The sequence below is a fragment of the Mytilus trossulus genome, chromosome 6, assembly GCF_036588685.1.
Source record: "Mytilus trossulus isolate FHL-02 chromosome 6, PNRI_Mtr1.1.1.hap1, whole genome shotgun sequence".
NCBI classification, from domain to species: Eukaryota; Metazoa; Mollusca; class Bivalvia; order Mytilida; family Mytilidae; genus Mytilus; species Mytilus trossulus.
Window position 1 is genome coordinate 82,362,036 of NC_086378.1, and position 19,533 is coordinate 82,381,568.

The following is a 19,533-nucleotide window of genomic DNA, read 5'->3' on the forward strand; positions in this document are numbered from 1 at the left end:
TTTCATTTAGGATTTTTTTCAGCTTTTAGACAAGTCATCTATAAAATTATTATATATACTATATATATATCCAAGATAATGTTAGGCTGTGAAAGTATTCAGTTTCTACTAACTATATCTGATTTTAAACATAATATGTATCTTTCAGTCATAATTATTTTTATTCAATTACATTTTGCAATTGAATGCACATAACCATATATACAATATGAATAGTATGAAGAGTGTGTGATAAAATCCTTCCACACTCCAACATTTTTAAAGTACCAATATTTTAGGATTTTCTTGTGGTTAACTCAATAAAAAATGATGATATAAAAAGAAAAAACATTTATATATTACTCGCCATATATGTAAACCACTGAATTAAAAATTGTGGAAATTGTACACTTCTGGACTAGAAAATTATAAAATGCCTACATGTAATACAATGATAATGTGAATTGATGTATGTAAATTATTATAAAACATCTCAAGTGCCATATTAAAGTATTATTTTCAGTATAATCATCATAATATTTTTTATATTAAGATCCTCCTCACTGTGATATTCAAATAAATATTTCATCATTGGTGTATTCTTATTCATATTAAACAAAGATACTTGTGTACAAATTGGAAATAAGTATGGCGTTCATTATCACTGAACTAGTATATATTTATTTACGGGCCAGCTTTAGGATGCCTCTGGGTGCGAGAATTTCTCGCTACATTGAAGACCTGTTGGTGACCTTCTGCTGTTGTTTTTTTCTATGGTCAGGTTGTTGTCTCTTTGACACATTCTCAATTTTATTGTTCATCTCCTGTATTAATAATTCTCTCCAAGTACCTGCTAGTTTTTTTGAACAACCCTCAGGTGTCCTGGGTAAAACTATATGTTTGTTCATCATATCTAGCTATAATATATGACAGTTGCAAGAAATTTGACATGACCCTTCTTTTCTGAATCTGCTTATGGTATACTTTAGGTTGAAAGTAATATGATAAATTCAAACCAAGAGTTCCAAGTGGTGCAGTTGGAAGTCTACCTCCTAAAATGTTAAGGATGCCACCTACATTATTTTGACCCTTATGGAATATCTGTTTCATAGAGAATGACAGATATTTTCCAATTGTTGTAATCACTAACCCATCCTCTTTTCTTTGAAAGTGACCTATTAAATTATACCATATCAATGTGTAATGAGCAACACAATGGGTACCACAAATGGACCAGTATTTGCTTACCATTCTGGAGCACCTGAGATCAACTACAGATTTAAGTGGAGTTCCTGTCGCACAGTCTCTGGTTTTCTATGTTGTGTTGTGTGGTCTCTTTTGTCTTTTGTCTTTTGTTGAGATTTTTTGCCATGTCATTTTTGAATAATTAGGATTATATAATGCTTAAAAGTAATTGGAAAACAGACCAAAACACAACAAGAGTGTGCACCTGAAATGTTGCATTTGCTTTACTGTCCATTAAGTCCTCAATTCAAAAGGTTACTTTAAGTATCACATTACCATGACATAATCCAAGAAAATGAAATCAAGGTCAGACAAACCAAGCAATAAATACATGTATACTTTACCTTGAAAATTTTATGCTGACCAATGAACCATGAAAATGAGGTCAAGGTCAGATGATCCTGCCAGACAGACCTGTACATCTTATGGTGATTCCATGCATCACATAAAATTAAGCAATTGCAGGTCTGATAAAAATTTAACATTGAGCAATGAACCATGAAAATGAGGTCAAGATCAGATGAAACATGCCAGACTGACAATTACCCCTTACAATCAATTCATACACCACATATAGTTCACTGTTTATAGTGTCTAAGAAATGGACTTGAGCAACTTCAACCTTTATCCATGAAATGAGGTCAAGGTCATGTGAAATATGCCTAGACATGTAAACATTGCAAGATACCTTTCTACTTAATTTAGCTATCCGATTACTCATAATAAGTGAGATATTCACCTGACTAAAAATATTTGTTTTCCAGCGATCACTGAACCATGAAAATGAGTTCAAAAATAATGGATATATAACAGTTGAAACTATGTAACATAACATATCTGCAAACAAAGTATGATTCATCCAGGTCTTCTACCTTCTGAAATATAAAGCTTTAAACAAATAGCTTACACCCTTGTCTGATTGTAATCCCTAAATATATGTCTTACTTTCTGCAATCTGTAATCATGTAATCGGCATGATATTTGGTGGTTGACAAAATGTAGAAATAAAAAGAGTCCATGTTTAATCATGGGAACCCCAAAATTCAGAAGATAAATTAACACAGACAACAGCTACAACTTGTCCTAGTCTTTTAAAGTAATTCAGCTATATTATTTTTTAATAACCTTCCTGTGTGCAACAGCCCTTTTATCTATTTGATATCAGATTAATACTTGGTCATGTTGGTGAGAAAGAGAGAATAGACGAAAACAATGTTTACCAAAAAAGAGTTCTATGTTTTTGCCGTACAAAAATTGGTGAACTTATTAACCTCTTGACTTGGTAATTGATACCATAGAAATATATTAATTAAAGATATATGTCATAGATAAAACTAAAGTATTTGTTAAAATTTTTATTTCTTTTTTTTCTTCTTTCCAGTTACTTCATCTAACAAGTGTTTCATTTTCTTGTCTTTTAATTGATATTCTTTTGATTGTTTTTTACTTCCTGGTATTGTTTGTTCATATCCTAGTTTCCTTTTATACAATACAGGTTTCTTGGTTTTAGGTTCCTCTTCATCATCACTGTCCTGTAAAATAAACAAATACTTAAAATATTTCTCTTCGCTTTTTAAAATATATTACAATATTCAATAGGCTGCTGATAAATACTAATAATGTAAACCAACTTATTTTCTTGGGTACTTTATTTTGAGTTCAGCCAATTCTAGACTATTTTGCACCTATTTAGTTACACAATTTCCAAATTGACTTGATGTAGATAAGTTAGGAAAAATTCAAGTCTAACATATTTGAGACAATCTATATTCACAATATTTTTCTTCTCTAGAAAATAAATTACTCTCGTAAAATTAGTGTGTTTACAGTAATATAAACACTTTCACAAATATATTATAAGTATGTGTGGCCTTAATGGTTTAGTGGCAGGGTGCTAGTCTCCAAGTGTAGGAGGTCATGGTTTCCATTCTAAGTTGAGCCTAATGAGACTTGTATTCAATGCTTTACTGCCAAGCATGCTGCATTTATGGGTAAGACCAAAGACTGGTGACACAGAGCCATAGTAATGTGTCCAGGTAGTTTAATAATATAAAGCAGAGGTCATTATCATATCACAAAAGCATGGTTTTGTTCTGACATATTTAGTTGATGTAATATTTGCAACTGTTATCAAACACTTCATCAAATTTATTAGTTCAAACTGAAGAAACCAGGTATGTTTGTGATGATGTATAGGTAACCAGCAAGTGGATGGTAATAAATATTGTTATGTGAATACAATTGTATAGCAAACATATCTTGTGATGTAAGCTTACAATTTGTGATGCAAACATTATATGACAAGTTAATGTGAGGTATATATACAAGACTCAATGAAAAAATAACAAGAGTGACATGAACAGAATTCTCTTAAGATAAATAAAAAAATCATCAAAACTGTACCTCTAGCTTAAGTTGATTGTCTTCAGCTTTACTACTGCCTTTCTTCTTTTTATTTCCTGAGGAATCAACTGTAAAATAAGAAGAAATATTATCCCATTTGTCGCAATACAATGATCAACTCATTTAGTTTAATCCAAGTTAACAATATGATACTAGAGTTAAAACAGCAAGTGTCTTTTAGCATTTTAGCTACAGCAATTTGGCATTTTTTCAGACACCATGTCCTTTTTTTCAAACGACATGCCCTTTTTCTTCTGCATGTTGTTTCATGAAGACAATATTTTATATCACTTCCACAAGACTCTACATCAAATCATTCTTACAGTTGGGTGCAGACCAAGCATTACATGTAAAAGGGTCTAAAAAGTTAACGTGGAGTTTACTCGTGTGCACTTCATGTAAACGCCGCGTTAACTCTGCGTTAACTCTGCATTAACTTTGAAATTTTAATAGACATAAATAGTAAATAGGCGTTTACTTTCGCATTTACCTCCACGTTAACGCTAAAACCGTGCATCTTCTAATTTTGAAAATAGTCAACAGGCGTTTACTTATGCGTTTACTTCGCGTTAACGCGAAAAAGGCGTGTCTTCTATTTTTGTTAAAAAAAAGTAAACGCCCATTTACTGTTTGTAGTAAACGTGCGTTAACGCAGATTGTCCTCATATCCTGGATACACTGACCTAATATATCACATGATAAGGTACATCAAAATTTCCGTGTGTCCTTTTATGATCAACATATTGACGATTGCATTTAATGAAAGTGAGTCGATATTTGTACATATAAATTTTGAACAGAAAAAAAGAAAATTCGCTGTTGGAAGTTTTTGGAACTGATTTTTTTTTGCATTTAATAAATGTTTATATTTCTAATAAAAAGTATTTTTGAATGTTAAGGTTTTATAATTTTATAATATACACAATTAGTTAAAGTGAAAAGTAAACACGGGTTTACTTTCAAATGAATGTAAATATACAATTGAGAAATCTGTAGTAAACACCCTTTTACTTTTACGTGCACGTAAAATTAAACTTGTGAAATCTGAAGTTAACGGCCGTTGACTAAAGGGACACACAGTAAATGCGCGTTTACTCGAGTAGACATTAGAAATATCCATTTTGACTGTGTTAACGTAAATGAAGTAAACAGGCGTTTACTTTATGTAATGCTTGGTCTACACCCAACTGTAGTTTCAGCAAATGTTACTGCATTAGAGTGATGAAAGTTGCCTGAAGTAAATGTGTAGTCAATTTATTGCATTAAAATGTCATATTTATATCCAAATTATGTTTGAAGAGAATTGCTTTGGGTCAGGTGAGCTCAAATACAAATATAAAATTCATGACTTTACAAGGGCTTACAAACCTCCTAAAATCTCTTCGAATAATTTTCTTTTCTTCAAATTGGCATTTAGATTTTCTTCCCAATCTTTCCTCCGTTGAACAAATTGGAAAATTCCAAAGTTTTTATGAACAAAGAATCCAAATCTGTCTCCCCTAATTTTGTGTTCCTGTTTACCAAGTTCTGTCGCTATAGCAATTTTCTGGCTTGTATTTACATGTTTCCAAATCATTTCCAATGTTCTGCTGCCATTTTTATTACAAGCAATATCAAGATATTGACCCTGCATTGAAACAAAGTGATAAAATAGTGATTATAACAAATGCATGCATTAACCTGCTAAATTAAACATTCATGAAATCAATGAGCTAAGACAACATTTTGTTTTATTCTATTGTGTTGTTGGTCTGCTTTTTCATTGACCTAAACCCCTCATCCCTTAAGATACACTCCTATTCCTAACTGTCTTAACTATGACATTAATGTTATCAATGAAAGTGACAATCATCTTGAGATTCAAAGTTTTATTTAAATTTGATATTCAATAAACTACTTAAACTCTAGTGAGCTTATCAAATCGACTGAATAACTTATTTGTTGCATTGATGAAAATTCTTGAAAACTTTATTATCTGCTGTGATCTTTATTCAGCATAAACAAGAAATTACCTTTATTCTGTTTACAAATGCCTCTCTACTTTTTTCTCCGATTGTTTTGCTCTGGAAAAATGCATCGACCACATGACTACCACATGGGTTACATGACAAATTCTTCAACTCAACTGGTTTCAGTTCTAGTAGACTGGTAACCATCTGTTTAGGATTACCAAACTTCAATAAATGTTGAAGTAACATGGATCCATGGTAATTAATATCTGTTAAAACTGGATCTTTCTTTACTTGTTCTTTCTGAAATATAAACATCGTTAAATCACAAACTATTTATTTTAGGTTTTTTTTTCCAAACTTATTTATTTTTCATCTGGAATTTGAGGATTAGAATGAACACAGTAATAACGCCTTATCTTTTGCTTTAGTATTAACAATGATTAAAGGCTGTGAATGTAAAAATAATAATTTCGATGATTCATAGTTCACTGAAAGCTGAAAAGTGGGATACTATAAACCCTGGTTCATTAGAAAGTGTTTGCACCTCATCAGGACCATGACAGTTGTATGTCAATTATTCTTGTTTGAAGAGATTGTTTAGGAGGTAGCCAGAATATGTTGACCCAGATAGTTTTAGAATTTGCCTTTAATATATTGTTATTTTCCTTCAGGCCATGGGAAAATAATTCATGGTTTCCCCTAACCCGACCGGGTCACTGTTTTACCGCCGGGTCATTCAATTTTTTTGAGAAAAAAAAAAAAAAAAAAAAAAAAAAAAAAAAAAAAAAGAGACAACTAAAAGTGTGTTGGAAGTATGCAAGATTAAAGTTACGCTGTAGAAACAATACATATGGATATAAAATTATGCATGGTTAAAAAAAAAAAAAAAAAAAAAAAAAAAAAACCTGCCTGCCGGGTCTTTAAAATTTTCCCATGTTAGGGGAAACCAACAATTAATTTTCCATGGCCTCAGACATAGATGACCAGAAAAGTTTAGTCCATAAAGCATGTTGATTTTAGTTCATTTTTATTGTCCCTCAACATTATCTGACAAGATGAGTACACTACTGTGAAAGTACTTTTATTCGTGGGGTACCAATTTTCGTGGCTTTCGTGGATGACTCTATCCACGAATTTAAGTGTCCAACGAAATGAAACAACCATTGTCCAAATCAAGACAAGAAAGATCCACATGTATGTTTGACTACTGATATGATCGAAAGAATGTATTGAATAACGCCAAAAAGAAGTCACAGAACTACACCTGCGTGCAAGATTATACTCATTAAATCTTTAATAATCTAAACTGTACAACTTTTAATCTTTTAATTCTCATAAAATATATTTTTGACGATGAAAGTCAGATTTCCGGTATTGGTATGCTAGTATGATAAAGTGTTCATTTTATATCCTCATAGTTTTTGTACACATGGGAAATAATAATTTCATGCTGGGCTTGATTATGATTAAAATCATTTGACAATTTAAGATATGTTTATAACATTTGTTAATGTTGCTGTTTTTTTTAGGTGACATGTTTATGGCCTAATTAACACTTTGATGGTATTTAATCTGTTGATCACTTTATCTTGGGTTAATTAGTGTTGTCACTAGGATTTACACGGGTTAATGTTTTCTTTGCAATCTCCTTTAATCCAGACTATGTGTAACCTTCGTGTCTAAAGGCTTTAATTTTTTCAATTTTTTTTTAAGAAAACTAAAATCCACGAATTTGAAAACCCACGAACATGTAAATATTGCTCAAACCACGAAAATTGATACCCACGAATTAAAGTACTTTCACAGTATAATAACAATTGAATTGAAAATTGGGAATGTTAATATAATGAGTAAGTGCCTATCGGTGTCACTTTGCACCAATGGAAGACAAAATGAATGTACCCTTCATATCTTTCAGATAATATTGTGACAAATCTGGACTGATTATTGTTATTATTTAACGTATAATTTATTGTATATTACATGTATTTATTTGAATATTGCCGGGTGGTCAACTTATCGGGTGTGCACAAACACTGATAAATGCATTGACTTAATTCATACTCATGATTTAAACTATTTGTACTTTGCAAGCGATAAGGACCAGTTTTATATGTATATCTTGGTAATGTTTACCTATGAAATACTTTGATTTTCCCGCCATATAGTGATTTATTTTTACAAATATCGTCGTGAGATTCAACTTGTTTACATCTACCATGACACCGTTTTGTACTTTCACTTTGCAATCTCATATTATTATTTGTTTAAGTTAACACTTTATCAATGCAGATACATTGCATATTTATTATGTTTGTGCCTCCCTTTTCATTAACATTGTCTATATATATGATAGAACAGGGTTTTCATTGATCTCATTTCAGCATTATATTTAGTGGGTAAGGTTATGTAAATTACACCCAAGTTCATACGCCGTATCGAGAAAGGAATTTACTGTCCGTTTAAAAATAGCATTATGTAGAAATGTCCTTTTAGTTTCATACGCTTTTAAACATAATTCAGTCACGAAGGACAAAGTTAGGACAACTTAATAATGTTTCTTTACTTAAGAATAATGAAATCTGTTTGTCTTTATGAACGTTTCTAGCCGAAAGACGTAAGAAACGTTGCTTTTGACTGGACGATAAGTTGTTTACTCTAACGTCTTAGTTAGTGCCAAAAGACATAAATAGGAGCCTGTAGACAAACATGGCATTCTGAATCAAGCCTTTGAGCTGTCAACTATCTTTTATATTGACCACCCGATTTATTGGTTATCTGTTGAATGATGACTGTGTACTATAGTATTTGATGTTTATATTATATTGAAAGAAGAAGTCAAAATGCGTCTTAAAATAAATACTATTGTTATGTATTACAAATCTTAGTGTTTCTTCACACTGCCGTTGATTCCACTCCTCCTGAATGATGGTTATAAACTAACAGCCTTATACCAACCCTAGGTTTGTTACAATATGGATAAAAATGGTACAAAGGGTGTTACTTTTTAAGTCCTAATTTTATTGTCAGAATAGTATCAGTCATATCTTCTTAAAAAGACATTAAAATAACTTACATCAGTTTTGTCTTCTTTCTTTTCATCAGTTTCGTCTTCTTTCTTTACATGACTGTCTGTGATACCATAATATATCTCATAGGTAGTTAGTGAGAGCAACAGTGGCGCCACCTTGGTTTCTCTTTCTACTGGTTCCAAACAATGAAACGCTGCCTTTAGAGACTACAACAGTAATACAAAATCTTAAAATCAGTAAACAGTTTATACCCTCAACTATAATATTCCGTCTTTTCTACAAGAAAGATCCATTACAGCTATCTCTTATTTAATTACTTTTATTGTATGTTCTTTATGAACTTTTTGTTTTCGACTGCTAAGAGATTGAAAGCGTCAGGGTGGGGTCTCAAAAAACTATATCAGCCCAGAAACATAATCACTTTTGCTAAAAAAAAAATCAATAACAATCCTATTTTCATTTTTTTTAATTTTTTTTCAAAAACATCTGAATTCCCAATAGAAACAAAAGAAAATATATCTATTAAGGTAAAGGAACAGTAAATGGTCTATGTCACAGATTTTGCTACAAAATTGCATACAACCTTGGCTCGTTCAACTACAACTGAAAATCGAAAAAATAATACATTTATCTCTTTTATTTGCTAAAAAAAGTTGCAGATTGATTTCTCTTAATATGGGTGAACATTTGTATAGAAAGCACATAAAATCGGCGAAAAACCTTCTAAAATTTGTCTTAAACTCGCCAAATCTCTAATTCTACTCCATAGATTTTTCTTAAAAAACTATATATTGTTGACACATAAATTTCTGTTTTAATGATATAAAATAATCATAGGGTCACCGACTTCGTTTTTGATCTAATAATCAATTTGTTACCTTATTGGTAGTGAAAAACGTCAAAAATCAACGTTTTACGGCCTGCAACGTGATAACATAACGATTATTTCGACATTTTGTTGGATTTTTTCACAAAGAACGCAACCTTGAATGATGTATACTGTAAAAACGAAGTCGGTGACCCTATCTTTATATTGCATCAGTATAACAGAAATTAATGTATCAACAACATATAGTGTTTTTTTTTTTTAATCTATGGAGTAGAATTAGAGATTTGGCGATTTTAAGACAAATTTTAGAAGGGTTTTCACTGATTTTATGTGCTTTCTATACAAATGTTCACCCATTTTGTAAGAATTCAATCAGTAATATTTCGAATGATAATTGAGATAAATGCATTATTTCGATTTTCAGTTGAAGTTCATCCAGCCAGAGCTGTATGCCAAATTTTACTGAAATCGAAGACATAGCCCATTTACTGTAACTTGACCTTAAAACAAGAGTGCACATATAGTATATGCTATTATCTGTATTCTGAGATACAGATTGACCAAGTAACTTAAACCTTTATATGAGGTCAAGGTCAGATTAACCCTACCCGAGGGCCATTAAGATGTTGCAATATATAGAACACCTACTCTTAAAAGTTTTTCTTGATTACATCCCAGCCTGTGACAAGTGTCTGCTAGCCTAGTCACTACTCCCAAATGGTTTACAGCTAACATGTCTTCTAAATATCCACATAATTCTCCAAATATCTCCTCAAACTAAAATGAGATAAATATACATCTTCATACATTTCTTAAGAGCACAAGAACATAAATTTATATGACAACTTTCTTTAATAAAACATATATATTTATGACAACTTTCTACAATAAAACATATATATTTATGACAACTTTCTTCAATAAAACATATATATTTATGACAACTTTCTTCGATGAGTATAAGAATGCTCATTATGCTATAAAGAAGATACATCAAAATGTGTATTTGAAGTGTTTCATATAAACACAACAGATAGTGTAAAAATCACCTGAAACTTTTTATCACGTTCTATTTTTAAGGAAAGGTTATGCTTCTCATTGATCAAAATAAGGGTTTGTTAAACTGCTATACATGTATATCCAATGAAATTTTACCATATAGGTGTGTGGTTCAATTTTTTTAATTTTTTGTCTACGGTTCAAAGTAAATATTTTGTTAAAATGTTATGAAATTTAAATGAACCAAATTAATTTTAGTCAAGGTGTTAGGTACCACCTTACAATATAAGTCCAGTGTTATTTTTCTTAACATCAACAGACATATACAATTTTCATGAAAAATCAAACAAGGTCAATTTCCTAAAAATTATATATTTTTAATTTGACTAAGTGTAACAATTAAAGATCTTATTTCTTAAAAATGACACTAAAAAATCCTTGAAATTTGAACAGCAGTATAGACATTGACATTAAACATGGAGTTGAAATAAAAGAAAAATATAGACTTGGTCATAAAAACATTACAGTAAATAATGATCTTACATGCTCTTTTTCTTTAACATTTGTGATCAGTCTCTGAAGAATAAAATTTGAAACTGGATGTACTGCATACAAGAGAAGTTTCCCTTTAAATAACTTTTTGTACAGTTCAGTGTAAAAATCTCCTGAACCCAGATTTAAAATTTGCTCCACCATAAAAGATCCAACTTCATCCTTAGCAATAACTGGAAGGCTGCAAAATAAAACATCATCATATTTTTTTCTGGTAAAATGGTATACAAATATTAATCCAATTATTGACATTCAAGTATGTGTCAGTTCTTTAGTAAAATAGCAACAGCTGTTAAAATTAACTTCCTATTTTTGTCAAAAGATTTTGTAACAAACAACGAAAATGCCTCTTGCAATTAACTAACACCATAGGGGCCTCTAAAATATAACTGGTGTATACATATGTTATCTCACTGCATCATTTTTATTTTATCAAAACCCTTTTCTGTAAGCATAATCTGTAAGTGTAAATAATCTCTAATTCTTATAACAAGTCATTGACAGAACTTTTAAAATGTTCTATATAAACAGAAAAAAAACAATTGATTCCTAATTTCCTGTTGATATGCACATCTACATACATGTAGTATGTCCTCATTATCAACAAAGTTCTGTTGAATACTGTTGTTTAGTTTCAGATGAGTTGAGATGACAAGAACAGGACTGATGGTTTGCAAAACAGACAGACTGACAAATGGCCAGACGAACAGACTAACAGATTAACCAAAAAATAATATACCCTACCCAACAAAATGAAGTATGTCCAAGTACATCATGTACTACAAAAGACTGAAAAATAATTATTGATGTTATTTTGCTTGACCATACCTCTCCTCGTTCGAATCAAAGAGTCCAGGAATACAGAGGAGTTTCTTTAAGTATTTCTGACACTTTTGGTCATTAACTTTGTGTAAAACCAGAAGTACTGTCTGAATCAGAGGGTTATTCGTAGCACTACAAATCTCAACTGAAAAATAAAATACAAATTTATGCATATTAGAGGTACAAAAATGTATTACAAATAATGATGATGCAGGAGAAATTATGGTTTTAAAATTCTAAGCAAATAAAAATCATTACCTATTTTGATATTTGATTTCAGTGATTATCTTTCTCTTCTCTGTCTGCATTGTTTGTTATATATATTTCATGTCACTCAAAACCAAGAGCAGGTATTTATCATCATTGTTACAAGTAGTACTAGTGATATTATTTGTTCCTTACATCTAAGTTTTTCCTATTCAAGCGTTTATAAATGGTTGCTTCAGACAGTGAACCAATATTCATGACATTGCCTCTAGGTTATTTTTAAAATCAATCTCATACTACTTTTCTCGAGAAAACAAAGAACTGGCTGACAAAGTTGTCTCAATTTCATGTAGGTGCTTGACCTTTTTATATTCAGTCAGGGGTACTACTTGTACAATTGTATTTTATTTACATGAAGAAGTAAAAAAAAATATACACACATAAGTAAATTTGTATGATACTTATACAAGTGAATTTTATTTACTTGTATAGGTAAAAAAAAATTGGCTGAGTTATGTCCCTTCCGCATTCAGATTTTTTTTTACTTGTATAGGTAAAAAAATCATCCTTTCTTCTTTTCTTGAATTCTGAAGATTTCTGTGCTCTAAAAGAATTTTAAATTGTGTACCCTTTGCAGATGTCTTTACTTCAAGTGTAATTTCATGGACAATGAAAGTCCCATTTGTCTGTTATCTTCTTAACACTGCTCATTTACAAGCCCCAAATGAGCAATTTTTGATTGCCTTGCGCAAATATACAAGATCTCTGCCCAATCAGTTTCTTTGATGAATTAATGAGATGAAACATTAAACTTTATTGAAAAAATTTGAGCAAACCTGGGGAAAATCATTAAAGGCATGATTTTACATCTCAAAACTTGAAGATTTTTGTGGGATTGTAAGAAAAATTTACTAGTACAAGTAATTTTTTCAGAAAATTAAGGGGAGATTATTCAAACATTATTTATTTACTTATACATGTATGTGTATATTTTTTTTCACTTCTTCAAGTAAAAAAAAACACTTGTACAAGTAGTACCCCTGACTGATATTTGTGCATGGGTCATGAAATTAACCAACATTTTATTAATGTGTTTACTTACTATTTAAAGACTCAGAACTTAATATGACTTTGGTAAATTTCAGTAATACTTTCTTGAATTTGTCAGATGGGCTGAAATTGTCCATGTTAATTTCATCTTGTCCATCTGTAAAAATTTACTTCAATTTAGCATATTTAAGAAAAATATATAAATAGATTCAATACAATACACCATATGCATGTACATCTTACTTGGAAGGTGAAGCAACAAAATCTACTTTAATATATAAATGGTAAACATGATTGAAAAGGAAATACAAATGTAATGTCAGCCATGTAGTTGAGAGGAAAAATAAAGAACTGAAAAAGGCCAATGGCCAAAACGTCTCAAAAAATTGGTTTATTGATACAATTATATAAAGTATGTTCCCTATTGGAATTTTGAAATCAAGGGTTATTATTCTAATAGAATTATAAATTTGAAAGACAATTTCCTCTTCATAACACATGCAATTATCTTTTTCACAGAATCTAAGCTTCCTCTTAAATTTAAGAATAAAAATACATATATATCTTTTAATCATTTCCTGAAAAACATTTAAACAATTTACCTTTATCCTGATTTCTTGAAAGACGACTTCTAACAACTTGTTCACCAACATTTACACCACCTAAAACTTGTAAAACCACCCTCAAAATATGTGAGGCATACAAATCTGTCCTTGCGTCAGAAATGTTATCCTTAAGAAAGTTACAAAGATTTAAGAAATATGTGTAAATTGTTTCATCCTCTGTATCCTCTTCATTTGAAATCTTAGACAAACATCGTGGAATTTTACAAATTAGTTTCTGTAAAACATGGCTTCCAAATCGGTCTGACAATAATACAATCCAGTCTTGGCTAAAGGCTTTTAATAATTGTAAAATATTTTTGTCTTGCGCATCTAGTATAAGTTTTTCTAACACACGACTAGTACTTGCTAGTCTGCACACTTTTGGTCCATCCTCTTCAAGCTGGTTAAAAACATTATCCAAGAACAATTCTGAAAACACAAAAAAATGTTCATTAAAAAGACATTTAAATGATATTATATTGAGGACTTTGAAATACATGCATGTACCACAAAAAGTAGTTGACAGAAACTAGGATATCTGGTATTATTCATTGTTATTGTTAATGAGATTAGTATTCACCAACATGACCAAAGACCGAATGACAAGTGTGCGAATAACCTAAACAAGTGTATGGCTTTCAAAATGAGCAAATCATATACAAAATAACAGGTCAAGGAATGACAAAATGTGAAACAATTGAAAAGAGAGAACAACAAAACAAAGCTTCAAAAGCGCAGACAGACACCATTTATCTCAAGGTTTGTACTACAGTGCATCAGGGTTGTTCTCATTTAATTTGTTATCAGTAAATCCAAGCATACATTGTGTAATATGAAAATTAGTAGATATGATACCATAAATTGTGAATAACATCATCTAATCAGCAATGTTGATACAATGTAGCTTAGCATATTTAAGACATGTTTGAATAGAAATTCAATCATCTTGTAAAAAAAAGATGTGGTATGATTGCCAATGAGACAACTCTCGACAAGAGATCAAAATGACACAGAAATTAACAACTATAGGTCACCATAAAGCTTTCAACAATGAGCAAAGCCCATACAGCATAGTCAATTATTAAAGTCCCCGAAATAACAATGATTTTTATAGTTCGTTCTTATGTTGTACTGTTATACCACTGTCCCAGGTTAGGGGAGGGTTGGGATCCCGCTAACATGTTTAACCCCACCACATTATTTATGTATGTGCCTGTCCCAAGTCAGGGGCCTGTAATTCAGTGGTTGTCGTTTGTTTATGTGTTACATATTTGTTTTTCATTAATTTTTTTACATAAATAAGGCCGTTAGTTTTCTCGCTTGAATTGTTTTACATTGTCTTATCGGGGCCTTTTATAGCTGACTATATGCGGTATGGGCTTTGCTCATTGTTGAAGGCCGTACGGTGACCTAGCTATAATTGTTAATGTTTGTGTAATTTTGGTCTTTTGTGGATAGTTGTCTCATTGGCAATCATACCACATCTATTTTTTTATATGAACAATGTTAAACAATTCAAACAAGAAAACTAATGGCCTTATTTATGTTTTCCTAATGATTTTAAAAAATTGACAATAAAATTAAAATTATACATGTACAATGTTTATTATAGTTCACCCATCTTGACCATTCTGGAAATATTGATACTAAATCGCTTTTTTTTAGCTTCAGACTATATAATTTGTGACCTTATTTAGTTTATTATCTTCATGGAGAAAGTAAATCTTCGTTCCCTGTTACAGCAGAAACATCAAATAACAAATTTATTTATTTTAAATCGGCCTGAAATTTTCATTGTGAAAATTTCAGGAAATTTTTCATTGTACTAATGAACTTAAAATCATTAACTTTTTTTGTCACTTTTTTTAATTTACACATTTGCGGTCTCGTTGGCATGAGACTTTGAGTAATCTAATTCTTTGTCTATGATATGAATAAACATTTCCTGATGATTGCATTTCTTTGTTTACATTGAACTTGAAGTCATAACTTAAATAGCGTCACAAGTAAAATCCCTAACAACAGAACCAAAAGCAGAAATATTACGGTATTTCTATTTTGAAGTTTTGAAATTGGAATATTGTTTTAGTCATTCAACAGTTGTTCAAAGCAAATGTCTTAACTTACATGTACAGTTACACCTACTGACCAGTGGCAGATTCAGAACTTTTCATAAAGGGGGGGCTGACTGACCTTAGGGGGGCTGCTCCAGTCATACTTCAGTGATTCCCTTTATAATCAACCAAATTTTTCCCACGAAAAGGGGGGGGCCTCCATCTCCCACCCTGGATCCGCCTATGGACCTAGTCATGACAGTCAGTAATTTATTATGTTTAAATAAAAAAAATATATGTGGTCTATGACTTCATCATGTCTAGTGTAAATGTAAATGTCACTATAAAAAAAAGGAAAGAAACAACTCAGATAATTTTGATAGCTTTTACCTCTATCTTCATCTGTTGAAAATCCCTCATTCAATGTCTCTGTGACTCGTCTGTAATAGTTAATTGTATTTTCATCAACCCTTTCTTTCTTTTGAGAAAAGTTTGAGTCATTTTCATCCTTATTTCTTCTGCTTTTGCCCATTTTCGCTTGTTTTTATTATGTTTTTAACTTCACATGGCATGTGTTTTCACCGGAAGTAAGACTAGATATTCTAATTACTGTACCGATAACGGTGTGATTGAACTTTTCTGTGCCTTCAAAATCAAAGCCGTCAAAGCCGGTTAAATCATGATACGGTGATATCAAAGATCATCAAACTCAACAACAATGGAATCATCAAATACTCCAGCCGCAGCTGTTGGTCAAAAGAGGAAATATGTTTCCGAAGACTTGACTATTGGGTTTATAGGGGCTGGCAAAATGGCCCAAGCAATAACAAAAGGTTTTGTTACCTCAGGAATCATAAAAGGAAAGAACATTACACTTTCAGATGTTTCAGCAAGTAATGCAGATCCCAGAATGCTTCAGTTTGTTAAGGAATTTGGAGTAACAACAACACAAGATAACAAAGAAGTTGTGAATAAGAGTCAAGTTGTGGTTATATCTGTCAAACCCAATGTTGTCAATAAAGTACTCAAGGAGGTTAAAGAACAGGTGACAGAGGACAAAATAGTTGTATCAATAGCAGCAGGAGTACCACTCTCTACATTTGAACAAAACTTGCCTCCTGGTTCCAGAGTTGTTAGAGTTATGCCAAACATTACTGTCACTGTACAGGCAGCAGCCTCAGTGATAGCACCGGGTACCAGTGTCCAGCTAAACGATAGTGAACTTGTAAGGGAACTTTTTCAGAGTATAGGAATATGTGAAATTGGATCTGAGAATCTATTAGATGCAGTGACCGGCCTAAGTGGTAGTGGTCCTGCATATGGATTTATTGCAATTGAATCTCTAGCTGATGGTGGTGTAAACATGGGACTCCCACGAGATTTAGCATTGAAACTAGCTGCTCAGACTTTATTGGGAGCTGCTAAAATGGTTTTAGAATCTGGTAAACATCCAGGACAACTAAAGGATGATGTCTGCTCACCAGGAGGAACCACTATAGCTGCAGTTCAATCTCTTGAGAAGTCTGGATTTAGATCATGTTTAATTGGTGCTGTTGAAGCAGCAACATTAAAAGCACAAGAACTTGGATCTAAAAACAAATAACAGTGTTAATGTTTTGTCTAACAGTAACATATCCTTATTTTAATCTGGAACTAACCATGTAACAGTGAACATAAACTTTAACAAGACATAACAAAGTTGAAATCCTTGTTTTATACATGTACATGTATGTTATATATTTGTGAACATGAAATCATTGACATTGTATTGTTTTAAAATTCATATATTGTTATTCATTTTTAATAGCACTGTTTGGTCAAAGACTATTCAACATGTATAAAAATAAATATAATGGTATATTGCATGGGTTTGCCATTTCTTGTTGAAAACAATTTTTTTATTAAGTATTAATCCTTATTTTAAAAGCATATACACTGCATACAATTTAGGATCTTTTAATGAAGAAAACTATGCACAACTCACCATGCTAACCAAACTTTTATATAAGCATGATATAAGTAAATGGAAACTTAAAGGGAATCATCATGATCATGATTTGTTCTTATTTTGTTCATAAATTATGCTGTTAGTTTCTTGTTTGAATTGTTTTACATTGTCATTTTGGGCCTTTTATAGCTGACTATGTGCATGATGTGGTATGGGCTTTGCTAATTGTTGTAGGCAGTATGGTGACCAGGGGCGTGTCCAGGATATTTGAAAGGGTAGAATAAAATATTTCGGACCTTTTTTTGGCTTAAAAACATAAAATTATAGAGAATTGCACTAATGTAACGGTTCCTGACTTGGAGCATGTATATTTTATAGTTAAAGTGTCAGGGTGTGACATTTTTTATGCCGAGTTCCCTCCATTAATTGTCTATGGTATATTAAAATGATTGGATGGATCTTAACAGCAGTAGACCAATAACGAGAAATTCCAAACTCAAGGGTCTACGGAGTTACTTAACATTTCAATTCCTAGGCCAGGATTTTATGAACGAGAGGCGTGATTACGGTTGAGTGTCCATGGAGAAGCTCCTGAATTTCAACAATTTAGCATGAAATTGTGAAGTAATCCCTCTATTTTTTATTAAGTTCGGGTTTCGTTGAACGACACATATGATACAAGACAAATAAACACTGATGAATAAAGTTCTTTCGTTCTGAGTATTGCTTTAATGTGGAAATATACATATTTCTTGTATACATGTACCTTGACGCAAAACCTTAAATGAACACAGAAAAATACTGACGGACTCTCATTTTCAATTACTAGAGTGGATTCATTAGAACCATTTTACGTGGATTTCTCATGACGTAATCGTCAATAATTTTATCAAAATCAAGTTTAATGTCTCTGTGAACATATAAAAGAAGCAGAGCATTTAGGCGATCCTCCTTCATGGTGCTTCTCAAATCATTCGTTTTTAAGGTCTTTTGACGTTTTTTTTTTGGACATAGAAATCTTTGGCGAATTCTTTATCACATCAACAACAATGGATACTAATCGCATAGTTGAACACGCCGGACTCCGAGAAACGAAATTTTACGGTTGATGATGACCCATCAGATTGGGGAATCAGAATAAAAAGAAATCAGAGTCTGTGTTTAATTAATGAATATGATAAATTGCCATTATTCAATACAATACTAGCAGATTATAAAGATAGTTTTTATTTTATTTTTTTTAAAGGGGGGGCGTACGCCCATTACGCCCTTACCTGGACCCACCCCTGGTGACCTATAGTCATGATAGTTGTTAATTTCTGTGTCATTTGGTCTATTGTGGAGAGTTGTCTCTATTAATATAACTGGATGATGTCATGAAATAAGATTTTGGACCAAATTTGTTTTTTAAGAAATTGACTTAAAAAACATGTGAAAAATAAAAAGGATTGTGTATAAATTAGATTTAATTTGTTTCCCTTTCAAACTGATGTGTTACAGATTCAACATCTTTGATGTCAACATAAAAGAAATAATGAGGTCAGTGTAAGGTCTTCAACAACAATAGTCAATACAGTACTTATAATATGTCAAGCTCTAAATTGGCATAGATATGTAAATTGAACGAAGAGACATCAAAAGATCTGAAGATCTGTTTTCAACTAAAAAATCTTACAAAAACAAAACATAAAGCTTAAAAAAACATTTTTGACAAGTTTCCTTGTAATTTTGTGCAATGAGGAACACAAACTTTCAAAATAAAAATCAATTACATTGAAAAGTTTTCACATGTATTTTCATCTCTTCAGCTCCTTGTAGTATACTTTTCAGAAACTGTCTGAGCTATACAAGTGTTT

General features: G+C 31.4%; 2 protein-coding genes across 2 annotated transcripts; one reads left to right on the forward strand and one right to left on the reverse strand.

The window, feature by feature from the left end:
- Nucleotides 1-2,579: 2,579 nt before the first annotated feature.
- LOC134723059 (nucleolar protein 9-like) lies at nucleotides 2,580-16,340 on the reverse strand. Its single transcript, XM_063586695.1, has 11 exons — nucleotides 16,120-16,340; nucleotides 13,673-14,104; nucleotides 13,123-13,227; nucleotides 11,820-11,958; nucleotides 10,983-11,172; nucleotides 10,089-10,217; nucleotides 8,656-8,817; nucleotides 5,640-5,879; nucleotides 4,996-5,254; nucleotides 3,628-3,695; nucleotides 2,580-2,756 (listed from the first exon to the last, which is right to left on the reverse strand). Exons 1-11 carry the CDS (start codon nucleotides 16,259-16,261, stop codon nucleotides 2,580-2,582), a joined length of 2,043 nt encoding a protein of 680 aa, XP_063442765.1. The 5' UTR covers nucleotides 16,262-16,340.
- Nucleotides 16,329-17,594, forward strand: LOC134722028 (uncharacterized). The gene has a single exon (XM_063585447.1). The coding sequence runs from the start codon at nucleotides 16,448-16,450 to the stop codon at nucleotides 17,330-17,332; it is 885 nt and encodes a 294-aa protein (XP_063441517.1). The 5' UTR covers nucleotides 16,329-16,447; the 3' UTR covers nucleotides 17,333-17,594.
- Nucleotides 17,595-19,533: the final 1,939 nt, after the last annotated feature.

Bases quoted from the DNA above. Each gene is read 5' to 3' on its own strand.
- LOC134723059 (XM_063586695.1), bottom strand. From the start codon at position 16,261: ATGGGCAAAAGCAGAAGAAATAAGGATGAAAATGACTCAAACTTTTCT. The intron at 11,959-13,122 runs GTAAGTAAACAC...TTTATTTTTCAG, and splicing joins AAGTTCTGAGTCTTTAAATA to TTGAGATTTGTAGTGCTACG. The intron at 5,255-5,639 runs GTAATTTCTTGT...GTTTCAATGCAG, and splicing joins CATTTGTAAACAGAATAAAG to GGTCAATATCTTGATATTGC.
- LOC134722028 (XM_063585447.1), top strand. From the start codon at position 16,448: ATGGAATCATCAAATACTCCAGCCGCAGCTGTTGGTCAAAAGAGGAAA.